The sequence below is a fragment of the Oncorhynchus mykiss genome, chromosome 2 (genome assembly GCF_057628025.1).
Source record: "Oncorhynchus mykiss isolate SJ-2025 chromosome 2, ASM5762802v1, whole genome shotgun sequence".
NCBI lineage: Eukaryota > Metazoa > Chordata > Actinopteri > Salmoniformes > Salmonidae > Oncorhynchus > Oncorhynchus mykiss.
Window position 1 is genome coordinate 32,021,565 of NC_143023.1, and position 20,936 is coordinate 32,042,500.

General features: G+C 43.7%; 1 protein-coding gene across 28 annotated transcripts in view; it reads left to right on the top strand.

Moving 5' to 3' along the window:
• The window catches only part of LOC110487398 (myocyte-specific enhancer factor 2D homolog), an 86,999-nt gene that overhangs the window by 29,805 nt on the left and 36,258 nt on the right, over positions 1–20,936 (top strand). For all 28 annotated transcript variants that reach the window (XM_090196982.1, XM_090196983.1, XM_090196985.1 and 25 more), the window contains exons 2-3: positions 11,678–12,037; positions 13,826–14,029. Coding sequence is in view for 24 of the 28 variants with exons in the window: in XM_090196990.1 (XP_090053116.1) it covers positions 11,984–12,037; positions 13,826–14,029 (258 nt within the window). In the remaining 4 variants the exon portion in view is untranslated. The remainder of the gene's footprint in view (positions 1–11,677; positions 12,038–13,825; positions 14,030–20,936) is intronic.

The following is a 20,936-nucleotide window of genomic DNA, read 5'->3' on the forward strand; positions in this document are numbered from 1 at the left end:
CCCTCTGCCTTCAATGTGAGAGGAGAGATTCTACCTGACATCAGACATGGGAGGCTGACTCCCGCTGCATGAAAGGTAAAAGGTTGAGGCTTGAACACCCGGGCAGATAAAGCAGCCTTTTCATGTGTGACCGGCCCGCAGCCCAAAACAAATCCCACTGAACGCTGTCTTTGAACTGTAGACCAGTGTTCCAATGGCAGGAGTCGTGCGCTGCTCCCTCACTAGTCCTCTACTATTTGAGTGTATTACATAACCCAAAAGTGTTTTCTGTTTGAGTATTTTCAGTACAAACCTGTCTCTTCTACAGTCTTTGGCAAATATAACACCCCCCCCCCCCCCCCTCCAGAGTTTCTCCTGTTTGCTAGTATATCATGGGCATTTCCATCAAAAAGGACCCATGAGCACACACGTGAAGTTTATAGGAGCATGTCAAATTGGGTGTCAAATGAACAGTAAGAGTCTATAAGTTTTAGAAATGAAGGCATATACACTGCTCAAAAAAATAAAGGGAACACTAAAATAACACATCCTAGATCTGAATGAATGAAATATTCTTATTAAATACTTTTTTCTTTACATAGTTGAATGTGCTGACAACAAAATCACACAAAAATGATCAATGGAAATCAAATTTATCAACCCATGGAGGTCTGGATTTGGAGTCACACTCAAAATTAAAGTGGAAAACCACACTACAGGCTGATCCAACTTTGATGTAATGTCCTTAAAACAAGTCAAAATGAGGCTCAGTAGTGTGTGTGGCCTCCACGTGCCTATATGACCTCCCTACAACGCCTGGGCATGCTCCTGATGAGGTGGCGGATGGTCTCCTGAGGGATCTCCTCCCAGACCTGGACTAAAGCATCCGCCAACTGCTGGACAGTCTGTGGTGGCGTTGGTGGATGGAGCGAGACATGATGTCCCAGATGTGCTCAATTGGAATCAGGTCTGGGGAACGGGCGGGCCAGTCCATAGCATCAATGCCTTCCTCTTGCAGGAACTGCTGACACACTCCAGCCACATGAGGTCTAGCATTGTCTTGCATTAGGAGGAACCCAGGGCCAACCACACCAGCATATGGTCTCACAAGGGGTCTGAGGATCTCATCTCGGTACCTAATGGCAGTCAGGCTACCTCTGGCGAGCACATGGAGGGCTGTGCGGCCCCCCAAAGAAATGCCACCCCACACCATGACTGACCCACCGCCAAACCGGTCATGCTGGAGGATGTTGCAGGCAGCAGAACGTTCTCCACGGCGTCTCCAGACTGTCACGTCTGTCACGTGCTCAGTGTGAACCTGCTTTCATCTGTGAAGAGCACAGGGCGCCAGTGGCGAATTTGCCAATCTTGGTGTTCTCTGGCAAATGCCAAACGTCCTGCACGGTGTTGGGCTGTAAGCACAACCCCCACCTGTGGACGTCCGGCCCTCATACCTACCACCCTCATGGAGTCTGTTTCTGACCGTTTGAGCAGACACATGCACATTTGTGGCCTGCTGGAGGTCATTTTGCAGGGCTCTGGCAGTGCTCCTCCAGCTCCTCCTTGCACAAAGGCGGAGGTAGCGGTCCTGTTGCTGGGTTGTTGCCCTCCTACGGCCTCCTCCACGTCTCCTGATGTACTGGCCTGTCTCCTGGTAGCGCCTCCATGCTCTGGACACTACGCTGACAGACACAGCAAACCTTCTTGCCACATCTCGCATTGATGTGCCATCCTGGATGACCTGCACTACCTGAGCCACTTGTGTGGGTTGTAGACTCCGTCTCATGCTACCACTAGAGTGAAAGCACCACCAGCATTCAAAAGTGACCAAAACATTAGCCAGGAAGCATAGGAACTGAGAAGTGGTCTGTGGTCCCCACCTGCAGAACCACTCCTTTATTGGGGGTGTCTTGCTAAATGCCTATAATTTCCACCTGTTGTCTATTCCATTTGCACAACAGCATGTGAAATTTATTGTCAATCAGTGTTGCTTCCTAAGTGGACAGTTTGATTTCACAGAAGTGTGATTGACTTGGAGTTCCATTGTGTTGTTTAAGTGTTCCCTTTCTTTTTTGAGCAGTGTATTTTTTTTTTAACCATTTTTCCATCCCCAAAAATTGGAATAAGCAAATTCTTTCATTTCTGGTCCAACAGATGGAGAAAAGGGTATTGGACAACATTGACCAGAAAAATGATTGAAAGGTATTAGACGTACATCAACTTAATAATATTGAAGTAAAGACCCCTGCCAACTAATATCAAAACTTTCTGTGCCTTCAAAGTATTCACATCCCTGGACTTTTTCCACATTTTGTTGTGTTACAGCCTGAATTTTAAATTGATTACATTGAGATTGTGTTTCACTGGCCTTCACACAATGCCCCATAATGCCAAAGTGGAATTAGGTTTTTAGAAATGTTTAACCCCTTTGTTATGGCACTCCTAAATAAGTTCAGAAGTAAAAATTTGCTGAACAAGTCTCATGATAAGTTGCATGGACTCGCTCTGCGTGCAATAATAGTGTTTTAAGATTTTTTATCATGAATTCCCCACACATCCAAATATCTGTAAGGTCCCTCAGTCGAGCAGTGAATTTCAAACACAGATTCAACCACAAAGAGCAGGGAGGTTTTCCAATGCCCCGCAAAGAAAGGGCACCTATTGGTAGATGGAAAAAAAGTAAAGGCGACATTGAATATCCCTTTGAGCATGGTGAAGTTATTAATTACACTTTGGATGGTGTATCAAAGATACAGGCGTCCTTCCTAACTCGGTTGCCGGAGAGGAAGGATACCACTCAGGGATTTCACCATGAGGCAAATGGTGACTTTAAAACAGTTAGAGTTTAATGGCTGGCGTAGGAGAACTGAGGATGGATCAAAAATATTGTAGTTTTTCCACAATAATAACCTAAATGACAGAGTGAAAAAAAGCAAGAAAAAAATATTCCAAAACATGCACCCTGTCGACCACATTTTTCTGCCTGCACTGTACCGCTTGCCATGCAGTAGCAGAGAGAACAGTCTATGACTTGGGTGACTGGAGTCTTTGACAATTTCTTTGGGCCTCTCTCTGACACCTCCTAGTACATAGGTCCTGGATGTCAGGAAGCTTGGCCCCAGTGATGTACTGGGCTATACGCACTACCCTCTAGCGCCTTACGGTAAGATGCCAAGCAGTTGCCATACCAGGCGGTGATGCAACCGGTCAGGGTGCTCTCGATGGTGCAGCTGTAGAACCTTTTAAGGATCTGGGGACCCATGCCAAATCTTTTCAGTCTCCTGAGGGGGGAAAAGGTTTTGTCATGTCCTCTTCACAACTGTCTTGGTGTGTTTGGACCATGATAGTTTGTCGGTGATATGGACACCAAACTACTTGAAACTTCCCGACCCGCTCCACTTCAGCTCTGTCGATGTGAATGGGGGCCTGTAGTCCTTTAGTACACGATCAGCTCCTTTGTCTTACTCACATTGAGGGAGAGGTTGTTGTCCTGGCACCACACTGACAGGTCTCTGACCTCCCTATAGGCTGTCTCATCATTGTCGGTGATCAGGCCTACCACCGTCGGAAAACTTAATGACGGAGTCATGCTTGGCCATGCAGCCGTGGGTGAACAGGGAGTACAGGAGAGCACTAAGCACGCACCCCTGAGGTGCCCCGGTGTTGAGGATCAGCGTGGCAGATGTGTTGTTGCCTACCCTTACCAGCTGGGGGCTGGTAAGACCAGGATCCAGTTGCAGAGGGAGGTGTTGAGTCCCATGGTCCTTAGCTTAGCTTTGGGCACTATGGCGTTGAACACTGAGCTGTAGTCAATGAACAACATTCTCACATAGGTGTTCCTTTTGTCCAGTGTGGAAAGGTCAGTGTGGCGTGCGATTGAGATTGCATCATCTGTTGGGGCGGTATGCAAATTGGAATGGGTCTGGGGTTTCCGTCATGATGGTGTTGACGTGAGCCATGACCACCCTTTCAAAGCACTTCTTGGTTACCAACATGAGTGCTACGGGGCGGTAATCATTTGGGCAGGTTACCTTTGCTTTCTTGGGCACAGGGACTATGGTGGTCTGTTTGAAACATGTAGCTATTAGACTTGGTCAGGAAGAGGTTGAAAATGTCAGTGAAGACATTTGCAAGTTGATCCGTGCATGCTTTGAGTACACGTCCTGGTAATCTGTCTGGCCCCGCGGCTTTGAATGTTGACCTGTTTAAATGTCTTGCTCACATCGGCTACGGAGAGAGTGATCACACAGTCATCCAGAACAGCTGGTGCTCTCATGCATGCTTCAGTGTTGCTTACCTAAAAGTGAGCATAAAAGACATTTAGCTTGTCTGGTAGGCTCGTGTCACTGGGCAGCTCGCAACTGGGTTTTCCTTATTTTAGACAGGTCTAAAGAAGTATGATATGAAGAAAATGTAGTATATTTTAGAAGACACAATAGCATACTCTGAGTTGTCCTTATGTTAGGTCCTGATCTGGCTATGCCAAATGGATTTGGCCTACACTAGTTTATTTAGCAGACAAGATTTGCTTAGAATTTCATGCCATTATTGTATAGTATGAAGAATACAATTGAACAAAGCTGAATAAAATAGAAAGGATATTTTCTCCAAACAGTTTGAGGGAGTGTGCACATGCAGCTATTCTGTGTTGAGTGGTTAACAAAGAAAGAAAGAAATATATATATATTCCTATATGTGGCCATAATGCAGCCTAAAAAAAATCCATGCTTTTGTGCCCTTCTCCCTGAGTGCTGCGTGCTCCATGGCGTCCACATTTACTTTTTGTCAGCAAACAAGATGAGTAGGCCTAACGAACAGCAAAAGCACTAGCCTATGTCAATCTACTATTCTTCATAGTGCAAAGGTCGACCTATTCTGTGCGAGAAATAAATATTCCAAACATAGTCTGGGACAGTTGTGGGATGCGATAGATCCCAAATTAATACAACCACTAGCATCCCCAAACTTTTTTTTACGCAATGTGGCTGATGCAACAGATCAGAACGTTTAGCTTAAAATGTTGATAAACTATTAGGCTATTTCTTCACATTATAAGCACAGCAATGCGCATATGGCAGTAGGCTATAAGCGCATATGTTCCATTAGAGGAAAACACCATTATCAAAAGTGACCACAAATGCAATTTATGCATGTAATGCTTTTATTATAAAGGTGAGTTTTTTTATGGCGAAAATTATTTTCCCCAAATTTGAAACTCACGTGCTGCTTATTGTATGCCAGTTAGGCTCTACACCCCTTGTGAAACAAACCTTATTAAAACATATAGGCCTATTGGCTAGGCTACATGAGGTGTGCGACTATGATTTGAAAATGTTGCAAAAAAAAGGTATTGTTACTTTTTCTCGGCATCATTCACAAGTGTTAATATATAATTCACAAGTGATAGGCTAATATTGTCAACCATCAGACTATTCTTGATTTAATCTCATCTTTACATATACTAAATAATATATGTGTGAAATTTGTTTTGATTTAGAATGGACTATTATCATGCACCTGTATTGAAACAGAGGCAGTGGGAAAAAATACATGTCATCTATGCACTTAAATAGCGAATGGGGGATGCTTTTCCCTGTGGTTTATTTTCATGACAGGCTATACTCCTGTTGTAAATATAAGCAATGTGCTTAATATTAAGGAAGTTGAGAAATACAAATAGTAGGCCTAGCCTATAGAAAGCTGATCCTCCTCTTTTTAGTAGAGGCCATCATTGATGACAATGTGATTAGTGGACCAATAGAGTGCTGAGTAACAGGCAGTTAGCAAGTTTGGTAGGCTACTAATGACCATCAGCAACATTAGAGCTTGGAGAAGCCTAATTACCATGACTAAATAGTCACATGGAATTTGACCGCCTTCGTGATTCGTGACCGCCGGTGTGGCGGTAACATGGTCACCGCAACAGCCCTACTTGTTCCTTGAAATTCCATTACCAAAAACCCTCGTATCTTGAAGATATTTTCTTATTTATCTCCCTCATGAGGAGGGAGGATAATGAAAGTTTACAGAAGTAACAAGTAAAGGAAGACCGACCCAAATAGTTGTAGTGTTTTTACTGATATCAAGTTTAATGAATTATTAAGTGATTCAAACTCGAAATTCTGTTACCAAATCATTAACTGAATTACTAAAAAATATGTAAGGGAATTGCTGCAATTGAATTGGCTAAAATGGTTAATCGTAGTAGTCACAAACCACAGTTAGGTCACCTGCTACTGTCCTCCCTTCCACTGGCACACTGCTATGTTCAGATCATAACTGTTTTTTTTCTCTTTCTGTCATCTGGTGGTCAAAGCAATGCTGTAAAAACAGTCTGGACAACCTCTCTTTCAATTTAATTTCAATTTAAGGGGGTTTATTAGCATGGGAAACATACGTTTACATTGCCAAAGCAAGTGAAATAGATAATAAACAAAAGTGAAATAAACCAATAAAAGATGTACAATTAATATGTCATATTATGTCTATATACAGTGTTGTAATGATGTGCAAATAGTTAAAGTACAAAAGGGAAAATAAACATAAATATTGGTTGAATTTACAATGGTGTTTGTTTTTCACTGGTTGCCCTTTTCCTGTGGCAACAGGTCACAAATCTTGCTACTGTGATTGCACACTGGTATTTCACTCAATAGATATGGGAGTTTATGAACATTTGTATGTGTTTTCAAATTCTTTGTGGGTCTGTGTAATCTGAGGGGAAATATGTGTCTCTAATATGGTCATACATTTGGCAGGAGGTTAGGAAGTGCAGCACAGTTTCCACCTTCAGCGGCCTTTGTCAATTACAAGGCTATGCTCACTGAGTCTGTACATAGTCAAAGATGTCCTTAATATTGTGTCAGTCACAGTGGTCAGATTTTCTGCCACTGTCTATTCTCTGTTTAGGACCAAATAGCATTCTAGTTGGCTCTGTTTTTGTAATTCTTTCCAATGTGTTAAGTAATTATTTTTTTGTTTTCTCATGATTTGGTTGGGTCTAATTGTGTTACTGTCCTGGGGCTCTGTGGGGTCTGTTTGTGAACATAGCCCCAGGACCAGTTTGCTTAGGGGGCCCATCTCCAGGTTAATTTCTCTGTAGGTGATGGCTTTGTTATGGAAGTTTTCTGATTCACTTCCTTTTAGATGGTTGTAGAATTGAACGTATCTTTTCTGGATTTTGATCATTAGCGGGAATCGACCTAATTCTGCTTTGCATACATTATTTGTTGTTTTACGTTGTACACAGAGGATATTTTTGCAGAATTCTGCATGCAGTCTCAATTTGGTGTTTGTCCCATTTTGTGAATTCTTGGTTGGTGAGAGGATCCCAGACCTCACAAACATAAAGGGCAATGGGTTCTAGAACTGATTCAAGTATTTTTAGCCATATCCTAATTGGTATGTCTAATTTTATGTTCCTTTTGATGGCATAGAAGGCTTGCCCCTCTCTCCTCTCTCTCTCTCTCTCTCTCTCATTAATGTCACCTCTCCCGGCTGTTACTGACACCTACCCTCTTTCCATTTACTGTAACAAGCATCCTCACCCACTGGGCACCGACCAATATTGCACGTCCATGGATGTCGAAATTTGGTCAGTCCGCCCTGACCGGACCAAATTTGAACCAATCATAGAAGTCTGTTTCACCAGTTTGGACAGTAGAGTAAAGTAGTACAGTATAATTGAATGTACTGTACTGAACATATCTACTTTACTGTGCTCTGCTGTACTGTACTCGACTCTACTGTGCTGTACTGTGATGTCCAAACTTGTGAAACATAGACGCCTATGATTGTTTCAGATTTGGTCTGGTCCGGACCAACCAAATGTGGTCTTGTTTGGGGACGGTGCTCATTACAATAATACCCAAATATGCAAAAGAAGGATGTTGCATATTTCTACCTTTTTTGTGTACCTATTCAGGATACATTACCATGAAGAGAATTATATTAATATCCATAATTATGCATTTTTATAAAGTACAGTTCAGGGAATGTTACCTTAATTCTGTTACCAAATGTAAATCCACTTCACCTACTGTAGTTCAATAACCAAAACATTATTTTTCAAACTAAAGGTATCATGTCATAGCTGACACCCCATTCTTTCTGCAGACATCTTTTCATCTTAATTGGAGCAGATATTTAAGAGTTTTTCTCAAATGTGGTCGCCTGAAAAACTGAGGGAGATTTTACAGTAATTATGTTACCAAAGGTTGCATCTGCACAGTTCTTCCAGTAAATGTGTTTTTGTGAAATGTTCTGTGTAAATTGTTCAAAGTAGTCCTTGTGCATTGAGTTGAATGCTTTGTTAAACTTTGAAATCAATTGTTTTTGTTTGGCATACATTTTAAAGTGAAAAATAGTAATTCCATTGCCATGGAAATGCCCTAATACAACCCCCTCCATATTTTCAATGTAAAACGAGCGCAGAAGCTGCCTCTAGTTCTTTTGTTAGGGCTTTATTTTTAAGAGAGCAATTACGACATGCATAACACCCTTTTCTCAGACCTCCCATTGTCCTTCCTCCAGGCCAAATACGTAGTGCATAATTCATGGGGAAGTCATTGCTTTCGTGAAGGCAATTGCATCATCTAAAAGCAAGTGTGTGTAGTATGTGTCCGTGCACACACAGACACACAGAACCCGTTCTATCACGTCACTGTTTGTTTTTTATGGTAATGGAAGCAGAGCAGGCATTAATCAGGGAGTGGTTTTACTATTCTCTCAGGTAAACAATGTGGGTGATGTAGTGTTGAAACTGCACTCAAGGCTTTCCAGATGCACTCACTCTAATGCAATGTCTCGGCTCCCACTGTCATGCGGGTGTGTGTGAACAGTACACAGTCTGGATGTGTATATATAGAGAGCTATTTTTAAGGCTGAACCACAAATAGTAGTAGTAGTGGGGCTTAATTAAAATGGTCCATGCCTCTGTTGCCATTCCCGGGTTGCGGTCTGCTCGTTCATTCATTCATGAATTTATATGCACACATGTACTCTGTTCTCTCTCTTTTTGTTGTTACAAATTGCAATACATTGCAAAATAAATAAATCCCTGTTTAAAGGGGCAATCTGCAGTTGCTACACCCACTTTACTGAATTATATAATATTTACTGAATAATATACAGTGCCTTGCGAAAGTATTCGGCCCCCTTGAACTTTGCGACCTTTTGCCACATTTCAGGCTTCAAACATAAAGATATAAAACTGTATTTTTTTGTGAAGAATCAACAACAAGTGGGACACAATCATGAAGTGGAACAACATTTATTGGATATTTCAAACTTTTTTAACAAATCAAAAACTGAAAAATTGGGCGTGCAAAATTATTCAGCCCCCTTAAGTTGATACTTTGTAGCGCCACCTTTTGCTGCGATTACAGCTGTAAGTCGCTTGGGGTATGTCTCTATCAGTTTTGCACATCGAGAGACTGACATTTTTTCCCATTCCTCCTTGCAAAACAGATCGAGCTCAGTGAGGTTGGATGGAGAGCATTTGTGAACAGCAGTTTTCAGTTCTTTCCACAGATTCTCGATTGGATTCAGGTCTGGACTTTGACTTGGCCATTCTAACACCTGGATATGTTTATTTTTGAACCATTCCATTGTAGATTTTGCTTTATGTTTTGGATCATTGTCTTGTTGGAAGACAAATCTCCGTCCCAGTCTGAGGTCTTTTGCAGACTCCATCAGGTTTTCTTCCAGAATGGTCCTGTATTTGGCTCCATCCATCTTCCCATCAATTTTAACCATCTTCCCTGTCCCTGCTGAAGAAAAGCAGGCCCAAACCATGATGCTGCCACCACCATGTTTGACAGTGGGGATGGTGTGTTCAGGGTGTTGCTTTTACGCCAAACATAACGTTTTGCATTGTTGCCAAAAAGTTCAATTTTGGTTTCATCTGACCAGAGCACCTTCTTCCACATGTTTGGTGTGTCTCCCAGGTGGCTTGTGGCAAACTTTAAACAACACTTTTTATGGATATCTTTAAGAAATGGCTTTCTTCTTGCCACTCTTCCATAAAGGCCAGATTTGTGCAATATACGACTGATTGTTGTCCTATGGGCAGAGTCTCCCACCTCAGCTGTAGATCTCTGCAGTTCGTCCAGAGTGATCATGGGCCTCTTGGCTGCATCTCTGATCAGTCTTCTCCTTGTATGAGCTGAAAGTTTAGAGGGACGGCCAGGTCTTGGTAGATTTGCAGTGGTCTGATACTCCTTCCATTTCAATATTATCGCTTGCACAGTGCTCCTTGGGATGTTTAAAGTTTGGGAAATCTTTTTGTATCCAAATCCGGCTTTAAACTTCTTCACAACAGTATCTCGGACCTGCCTGGTGTGTTCCTTGTTCTTCATGATGCTCTCTGCGCTTTTAACGGACCTCTGAGACTATCACAGTGCAGGTGCATTTATACGGAGACTTGATTACACACAGGTGGATTGTATTTATCATCATTAGTCATTTAGGTCAACATTGGATCATTCAGAGATCCTCACTGAAGCTGCTGAATAATTTTGCACGGCCCATTTTTCAGTTTTTGATTTGTTAAAAAAGTTTGAAATATCCAATAAATGTCGTTCCACTTCATGATTGTGTCCCACTTGTTGTTGATTCTTCACAAAAAAATACAGTTTTATATCTTTATGTTTGAAGCCTGAAATGTGGCAAAAGGTCGCAAAGTTCAAGGGGGCCGAATACTTTCGCATGGCACTGTATATTGATTAATAAAATAATATAACTTTAGAAATGCCTCAAGGGTTGTGTTCAACTGTTACACCCCATCACAACCCCACATATAAGCTTGTTTTTACTCCAATGTTTGTAAACATTATAAATGTAAACTAACACTGTATAGCCTCAACATGGTTAAAACGATAATTTAGATTATTATAGATGGTTGGTCCATAGCTCTTTCTATGAATTTGAGAGTGGTGACATTTATCCAATCCCATCCCTCAGCTTTTTACCAAAACAGAGATGGGGTGGCAGCTTTGTTATTTTTTCAACTGCGGATTGGACCTTGACCTTTCTGTCTTCAATTAAATATTTTTTAAATACTCTCCTTTTCCTTATATTAAAGGGACACAGAGTGTTATCTAACATGGAACTGTGCCAAATTACCACAGTTTAGATAACAAAACCTAGTGGTAATGATAACATTAACTGAATCCAAGAGCCTACTTCAAAACGCAACAGAAGCTCTGAGCACTAGCGTCCCGCCCACTCGTGGCGAGCAGCCTCACTGGACCATAGGGCCGGGTTCTGCCTTCGATTGGGAATCGCATGCAGCTTGTCAGGTCGAGCAAGCAGCGAGTTGCTGCAGGCAACCAACAGATCAGTTATGTGTCGGTGATGCCTCTAATAAAGCTGACACAGCACAGCCTCCCTGTGGCCCCCCTGAGGGGCTCCCACTCCGCAGTGCGCCAGGCTCACTTGCCCCCATGGAAACACTAACCCCAAGAGAAGGGTTCCCCCATCCTTCAGTTCCCCCCCACTGCTGCGGCTGCTCTTTCGAAGCGTGCTTCTAATTTGTCCGAAAGGAACCCTGACTTAAATGCATCGCTTTGGTTTCTCTGAGTACTGTGCAGGTTAAAAGGATAAGACAATTGTTGATTCTGAAGGACATTGGCAGGTATGGTACATGAATGATACCTCTCCTGAATCTCATACTGATCCGATGCTCTCTGTTTTCCAGGAGTAACACACCTGCAGTAAAGAGGGGAAGAGGATCCTAATTCAGAGGACCAGTGGATGACCTGCCTACTGTACAGACCATGATCTGAAGGCCCCGCCACGTGGCTCCATTCTTTCTTCTTCATTATTTCCTGCAGGGGTAAGAGCTCCTTGACTTGCCGCCTCAGACAGGTGGAGCGGAGGGAGATAGAGAGAGTGTGTACAAGAAAGAGTGCGACAGCCAAGCACCTACCAACCACCTCCACAGAACAGCCGTGCTCTCTGACCTCGCCACGCCCCCTGCCCCTCCCACCGCCAGACCGGAACCATGGGAAGGAAAAAGATCCAAATACAGAGGATTACAGACGAACGGAACAGACAGGTGTGTGTGTGTGGATAATGTTTCTTTGTATGTAGAAACTCTATCATATCGGTATTTTTCCAAAACTATGAAAGGTTAAATGATCAAGCTATAATGAGTCAACTGGTTATTAATGGATTTTGGTTAATTTGAGCTTATTGAGTAATGTATGTGATGCGTCTGCCATCTCCAAAATGTCCCTGGCTGAGTAAAACCTGAGTGTTTTAGACACTAGGTGGCCTGAGGTCCTACAATCATCTTAAGTTTCTCCTGGTAAATCTTTAAAGGTGCTCATTTTCATAGAGCAGCACACACAGAGACTCAAAATGCTTCAGGCATTCAAGCATTATGTTGATTCGTCAAAGGTTGAGAGAAATATTGGTGAACCATCATCCTGCTAGATGTTGATTACAAGATACTGTCAATAGCACTAATGGATTGGCCCCGTCACCAAGGCTATAGACTCTGACGGAAATTCAACAGCAGTGAAATACATGATGTGAAAAGAGAGCGTGAGAACCACAAATACTTTACATAGTAATGGATTATCAACTGAACGCCAAATGCTACGGAGACCATGAACACTTCTGAAACATTGCAGGTGCAGAAAGTAGAGCAGCTGGGGAGGTTGTGGTTGTCACTGTGGCTTCCTCCTCTCCTCGCCACACAACCACGCTCGTTAGGACACGGCCATGTCTCATGGCGGATGTCTTGTTTTGTCGTTCGTTGCCATTGGTTACTTCCAATTCTATTCTTAATGTCAATTATGTTCAGCTTGTTTATCCTGGCATTCATGTCGAAGGAAGGATCAAGACTAATTGTTGTCGAAGACTCGGTGTACCTCACGCCTCCGACAAATCAGAGTATTTCTCTTCGTGATAAACGTCTTATAATTGGTTATGAGAGTCATTGTAATAGTATTGTTTATCAGCTCTGTGAGCCTGGCTTGCCATTGTCCTCGCTGAACTTTCCTCCCCTTGTTTCTATGTTCTGCTCTGTGTGTGTGTGTGTGCACGCGCAGAGATGATTGTGTGTGTGTGTGATGGGGTTTGAGGGAGGGGGTGGTAGGCGGTTGCCCATGGATACGACCCCGATATAATTTGATTTGTGGCAGCGGGAAGCAATGAGTGAGCAAGAACGACGCAGAGATGAAAATGAGGGAGAGAAAAGAAAATGAGGGCGAGGAAATGAAAGAGAGAGGGAGACTGAGACCGTGGGGAGGACAAGGGGAGAGCACGCACTGGCTCCTGCCCCACAGAGAGGCGTCAGTGCAACTTGGGGGCGCTCAAGCAATTATAGAGGGAGAGGGGAGATGGAGAGCGCGAGCAATCGAAGGTCTCACATGGCAGCTGTAGAATCTGCCTGTGTGGTTCCTTTCCGTGAATCTGCTTCCTCTTGCTCCTCTCCTCTCAGCAAAACAAACTCAAATCTCCCATTGCATAAATGCCTCAAAACCAAGGGAGTGGTATTAAACAGAACCACAACACACTGCAGGGCCTCATCCCTGTTGTCACCTTTAATTAGCTGTCTGTAATGTGTTGTTTGTTCACACCTAGTCTGTTCTCTAAGATACTGTTATTCAAATATTCCCTCCTACTTTTATTACGTTCAACCAATTGTTATACAGTACCACAAATTCCTTTTTACTTTTGCAGTATCGCTCATGTTATTGTTCTCCCTCTTTCCTTCTATGCCAAATATTCCCCTCCCCTTCCCAATATCACCTGCCAATCCCCCCCCCCCGCCCTTCTCCACAACATCCCTTCTCTACCACCTTCTAATATACCCACACCATCCCTCCCCTGGCAGGTGACGTTCACCAAGAGGAAGTTTGGCCTGATGAAGAAGGCGTATGAGCTGAGCGTGCTGTGCGACTGTGAGATCGCCCTCATCATCTTCAACCACTCCAACAAGCTGTTCCAGTACGCCAGCACCGACATGGACAAGGTCCTGCTCAAATACACCGAGTACAACGAGCCCCACGAGAGCCGTACCAACGTCGACATCATGGAGGTAATGGAGGAGGGAGAGAGGAGGGGGTGTTACTGTGTAGTTCCCTGCAGGAGAGGGTGAACCGAGTGGTTGTGTGTTCTGAAGTAGTGGGTGAGAGGTGTTACAATACGACGTTTTAGTACAGTGCCATGGAGGAGAGACGGTAATGAAACAGCTCGCTGTGTTTTAATTTTGTTTTTACAACCGTGGTTGTAATTTGGCCGCAGTATGGTCATTAATATGCTAGTTTTGAAGGTCGTTCAGATTTGATAACACATTTACTTTAGGGTTTGCCTATAAACTGATGATTATTTTATTTTGTTGGTAAATTAAGTAGGTAACATTTTCTAGGGTGTTCATGATTTATGTTTGATAACAGGCCCATGTGACCTGGTGTTATGTTTTCTTAATATCAAGAGCTGTTTTATTTTTGACTACCACCACTCTGGTCTGGATGAGCGCTTTCCATCCAAAGCCATCAGCTCCATTAGGTCTTTATTTATGTAGCAGGAGAAAGGGATGTTTTTTTTTCTTTCTCTTTTCTTTTTTAGTATTCGAGTGTTCAAGATCACTTTTTTTTTGAGTTTCTTGTGCTTTTCTCTGTTGAACCCTTGGTTGAATCCAGAGTTGTTTGGATGTTGTGTTTGTCATAGCCAGAGTAGATGAATATAAACACAAGCTATAAGCCTTCATCATTAATTCCTCTTAAAGCAAATGTCTGGTGAGAGGGCAGCTACAGTAACTTCCATGACATTACCTTCAGAGAGAGAAGGAGACGGATCAAGAGAGAGAGAGAGAGAGAGAGAGCGACGGTGAGGGCAGTTAGCCTTGCATGGCCGCCCCTAGCTAGCATGGGCTGGCTCTAGAATGCCATGCATGTACACCAGTGTGCTGTGGCCAGATTACAGGCTCGAGTGGGGCCTGTTCCAGTATCCATCCTTCCATTCATCCAGGCCTGGCTGGCTGCCTGGTGCCTGGGATCATGGAGGGAGGGCAGAGGTAGGGACAGCTGGACCTGCTGTCACCACCCCCTAGCCTTGGCCGGGGCTCCAAGGCCACTCCAACAAAAAGCCTCCGGTCCCCCTGGAACCACACTGTCACAAAATGGAGGGCTGCATGAAGGAGGAGGAGCGTAGAGATTCATTTCTAGATAGGGAATGTGAATGAGGTTACATTGAGCGCTCAAGTTATATTTTTTTTTCACCAACATGTGCGGTATAATTTATCTGCCTTGACCCTTTCATACACAAAGGTTTCCTCATGGATTCATTACAAATGGGCAGATACATTTTAACTGGCTATTTAAATATTAACTTACCACTTATAATTCATGTGAAGTGTTTTCGCTCTATGAAGACCATGTCACTGGATCATGAAGTAGTTGGTACAGCCTTTGCAGCTGTCCATTACCACGTGGAATAACTGAGATGACATTGAGTGTTAGTCTCTCTCTGTCTCGCTCCTGTCTCGCTCTCTGTCTGTCTCGCTGTCTGTCTGTCTGTCTGTCTGTCTGTCTGTCTGTCTGTCTGTCTGTCTGTCTGTCCTGTCTCGCTCTGTGTGTCTGTCTGTCTCGCTCTGTGTGTCTGTCTGTCTCGCTCTGTGTGTCTGTCTGTCTCGCTCTGTGTGTCTGTCTGTCTCGCTCTGTGTGTCTGTCTGTCTCGCTCTGTGTGTCTGTCTGTCTCGCTCTGTGTGTCTGTCTCTCTCGCTCTGTGTGTCTGTCTCTCTCGCTCTGTGTGTCTGTCTCTCTCGCTCTGTGTGTCTGTCTCTCTTGCTCTGTGTGTCTGTCTCTCTCGCTCTGTGTCTGTCTCTCTCTCTCTCTCTCTCTCTCTCTGTGTGTCTCTCTCTCTCTCTCTCTCAATTCAATTCAATTCAATTCAAGGGCTTTATTGGCATGGGAAACATGTGTTAACATTGCCAAAGCAAGTGAGGTAGACAACATACAAAGTGAAAATATAAAGTGAAAAACAACAAAAATTAACAGTAAACATTACACATACAGAGGTTTCAAAACAGTAAAGACATTACAAATGTCATATTATATATATATATACAGTGTTTTAACAATGTACAAATGGTTAAAGGACACAAGATAAAATAAATAAGCATAAATATGGGTTGTATTTACAATGGTGTGTGTTCTTCACTGGTTGCCCTTTTCTCGTGGCAACAGGTCACAAATCTTGCTGCTGTGATGGCACACTGTGGAATTTCACCCAGTAGATATGGGAGTTTTTCAAATTTGGATTTGTTTTCGAATTCTTTGTGGATCTGTGTAATCTGAGGGAAATATGTCTCTCTAATATGGTCATACATTGGGCAGGAGGTTAGGAAGTGCAGCTCAGTTTCCACCTCATTTTGTGGGCAGTGAGCACATAGCCTGTCTTCTCTTGAGAGCCATGTCTGCCTACGGCGGCCTTTCTCAATAGCAAGGCTATGCTCACTGAGTCTGTACATAGTCAAAGCTTTCCTTAATTTTGGGTCAGTCACAGTGGTCAGGTATTCTGCCGCTGTGTACTCTCTGTTTAGGGCCAAATAGCATTCTAGTTTGCTCTGTTTTTTTGTTAATTCTTTCCAATGTGTCAAGTAATTATCTTTTTGTTTTCTCATGATTTGGTTGGGTCTAATTGTGCTGTTGTCCTGGGGCTCTGTAGGGTGTGTTTGTGTTTGTGAACAGAGCCCCAGGACCAGCTTGCTTAGGGGACTCTTCTCCAGGTTCATCTCTCTGTAGGTGATGGCTTTGTTATGGAAGGTTTGTGAATCACTTCCTTTTAGGTGGTTGTAGAATTTAACGGCTCTTTTCTGGATTTTGATAATTAGTGGGTATCGGCCTAATTCTGCTCTGCATGCATTATTTGGTGTTCTACGTTGTACACGGAGGATATTTTTGCAGAGTTCTGCGTGCAGAGTCTCAATTTGGTGTTTGTCCCATTTTGTGAAGTCTTGGTTGGTGAGCGGACCCCAGACCTCACAACCATAAAGGGCAATGGGCTCTATGACTGATTCAAGTATTTTTAGCCAAATCCTAATTGGTATGTTGAAATTTATGTTTCTTTTGATGGCATAGAATGCCCTTCTTGCCTTGTCTCTCAGATCGTTCACAGCTTTGTGGAAGTTACCTGTGGCGCTGATGTTTAGGCCAAGGTATGTATAGTTTTTTGTGTGCTCTAGGGCAACAGTGTCTAGATTGAATTTGTATTTGTGGTCCTGGTGACTGGACCTTTTTTGGAACACCATTATTTTGGTCTTACTGAGATTTACTGTCAGGGCCCAGGTCTGACAGAATCTGTGCATAAGATCTAGGTGCTGCTGTAGGCCCTCCTTGGTTGGTGACAGAAGCACCAGATCATCGGCAAACAGCAGACATTTGACTTCGGATTCTAGCAGGGGGAGGCCGGGTGCTGCAGACTTTTCTAGTGCCCGCGCCAATTCGTTGATATATATGTTGAAGAGGGTGGGGCTTAAACTGCATCCCTGTCTAACCCCACGACCCTGTGTGAAGAAATGTGTGTGTTTTTTGCCAATTTTAACCGCACACTTGTTGTTTGTGTACATGGATTTTATAATGTCGTATGTTTTACCCCCAACACCACTTTCCATCAGTTTGTATAGCAGACCCTCATGCCAGATTGAGTCGAAGGCTTTTTTGAAATCAACAAAGCATGAGAAGACTTTGCCTTTGTTTTGGTTTGTTTGGTTGTCAATTAGGGTGTGCAGGGTGAATACATGGTCTGTTGTACGGTAATTTGGTAAAAAGCCAATTTGACATTTGCTCAGTACATTGTTTTCATTGAGGAAATGTACGAGTCTGCTGTTAATAATAATGCAGAGGATTTTCCCAAGGTTACTGTTGACACATATTCCACGGTAGTTATTGGGGTCAAATTTGTCTCCACTTTTGTGGATTGGGGTGATCAGTCCTTGGTTCCAAATATTGGGGAAGATGCCAGAGCTAAGTATGATGTTAAAGAGTTTTAGTATAGCCAATTGGAATTTGTTGTCTGTATATTTGATCATTTCATTGAGGATACCATCAACACCACAGGCCTTTTTGGGTTGGAGGGTTTTTATTTTGTCCTGTAACTCATTCAATGTAATTGGATAATCCAGTGGGTTCTGGTAGTCTTTAATAGATGATTCTAAGATCTGTATTTGATCATGTATATGTTTTTGCTCTTTATTCTTTGTTATAGAGCCAAAAAGATTGGAGAAGTGGTTTACCCATACATCTCCATTTTGGATAGATAATTCTTCTTGTTGTTGTTTGTTTAGTGTTTTCCAATTTTCCCAGAAGTGGTTAGAGTCTATGGATTCTTCAATTGCATTGAGCTGATTTCTGACATGCTGTTCCTTCTTTTTCCGTAGTGTATTTCTGTATTGTTTTAGTGATTCACCATAGTGAAGGCGTAGACTCAGGTTTTCCGGGTCTCTATGTTTTTGGTTGGACAGGTTTCTCAATTTCTTTCTTAGATTTTTGCATTCTTCATCAAACCATTTGTCATTATTGTTAATTTTCTTCGGTTTTCTATTTGAGATTTTTAGATTTGATAGGGAAGCTGAGAGGTCAAATATACTGTTAAGATTTTCTACTGCCAAGTTTACACCTTCACTATTACAGCGGAACGTTTTACCCAGGAAATTGTCTAAAAGGGATTGAATTTGTTGTTGCCTAATTGTTTTTTGGTAGGTTTCCAAACTGCATTCCTTCCATCTATAGCATTTCTTAATGTTACTCAGTTCCTTTGGCTTTGATGCCTCATGATTGATTATTGCTCTGTTTAAGTAGACTGTGATTTTGCTGTGGTCTGATAGGGGTGTCAGTGGGCTGACTGTGAACGCTCTGAGAGACTCTGGGTTGAGGTCGGTGATAAAGTAGTCTACAGTACTACTGCCAAGAGATGAGCTATAGGTGTACCTACCATAGGAGTCCCCTCGAAGCCTACCGTTGACTATGTACATACCCAGCGTGCGACAGAGCTGCAGGAGTTGTGACCCGTTTTTGTTGGTTATGTTGTCATAGTTGTGCCTAGGGGGGCATATGTGGGAGGGAATGCTGTCACCTCCAGGCAGGTGTTTGTCCCCCTGTGTGCTTAGGGTGTCAGGTTCTTGTCCGGTTCTGGCATTTAGGTCGCCACAGACTAGTACATGTCCCTGGGCCTGGAAATGATTGATTTCCCCCTCCAGGATGGAGAAGCTGTCTTCATTAAAATATGGGGATTCTAGTGGGGGGATATAGGTAGCACACAGGAGGACATTTTTCTCTGTTAGGATAATTTCTTTTTGAATTTCTAGCCAAATGTAAAATGTTCCTGTTTTGATTAATTTAATGGAGTGAGTTAGGTCTGCTCTATACCAAATTAGCATACCCCCTGAGTCCCTTCCCTGTTTCACACCTGGTAGTTTGGTGGATGGGACTACCAGCTCTCTGTAACCTAGAGGGCAACCAGTGGGTCCGTCTCCTCTATACCAGGTTTCTTGCAGGATGACAATGTCTGTATTACCGATTTCTTTGGTGAAGTCCGGGTTTCTGCTCTTTAGGCCAAAGGCAGATGACCTCAGGCCTTGGATATTCCATGATAATATAGTGAAGGCTTTTTGTTCCATAGAGTGTCCAATGTTGTTGGTCGTGGTTTGGCCTCAGGCCAGTAAGTGTGAGCAGAGCCTGCTGAGCATCTGGTACATGCCATTGGCTTCGGCGAGTGTGAGAGTGGGGGTTGGGACTGTTTGCCCGCTCACTACCTGGGCGTATGTGTGGCTTCCATGTTGAGGCCCTCTTTGCGGGGGTGGGGTGCATGGGGTGGGCAGGAGTGGCATAGGTCTGACCTGGGTGGGCCTAAATGGGGTGTGGGCATGGTTGACGTGGGGGGGTGTTGATTGGTTGGGGTGGGGGTGTGGATGTGTCTGGGTGTACTGTGGTCTGGATGTAATTCCTCTTGGCGTGGGTCCTCTATGTGTAGGTCCAGGGGGGGGTCCTGCAGATCTGGGAGGGTGTCTCGCTGGTCTGGATGGGGTGTCTATTGATCTGTTGCTCCTGTGTGAAGTGTTGGGGATACGTTTGAGAGCGATGTCCTTTAGAGTTCGGGCAAAGGTGGGCACTGCTGCCTTGTAGAGGTGGACCTGGTCATAGAGGCTGTTCAAGTCCAGGGTGGAGTGGTGGGCCAGGAAAACGTTTGGTTTTGAGGCACAGTCACGGGAAATACTTGCATTTACCCGCTGTATTGTGGCAGGGTGGAAGTCTTTTCGTGGTAGCAGGGTGGAGATAACCACTTGTGCGTTGGGGAAAGTAGAAGAAGCCTTTTCAATCACTCTCTTCAGTGCTGTGGCCACTCTTTCCTGCAGTGCTCTCAGGTCGTTTGTGCCTGTGTGTATTATTATGTGGCTGGGTGAGCCTAGTTTGGCCTCAGACAGAAGGTCGAGGGCACGCTGGGTGTTTGGACACCAGAGTTTAGACACACTGTGTTTGGGAAAAAGTTTTTTTTTCTTCTATATATTTCCCATTTGAGTCCATAAGTAGTACAATCTGTGTCTTGTGTTTGTCCTCAGTGGGTGTGGGGGGGTTGTCAAAAGGGCTATCAGGGTGGCTGACAGGGGGGGTGCTCAGAGGGGGTGAGAGCCTCTGGGCTTGGGGTTCTTCATTTGTCTGTTCTGCTGTGATTTCGACTCTATGGTCAGGGTCTGGTGTGGACTGTTCTGCTGTGGTGTCGACTCTATGTTCAGGGTCTGGTGTGGACTGTTCTGCTGTGGTGTCGAGACTTTTGTTGGGTGCTGAAGTGGGCTGTTCTGCTGGCTTCTCTGTGGGGGTGGCCACCTCTCTAGTGGGTTGTTCTCTGTCACACGCCGTCCCCATCAACTTCTCCTCCATCCCCCTCAACCTCTCCTCCACCAGCAGTCTGATACTCTCCTCTAGTGCTCTGTTCTGCTCCTCTTTCTC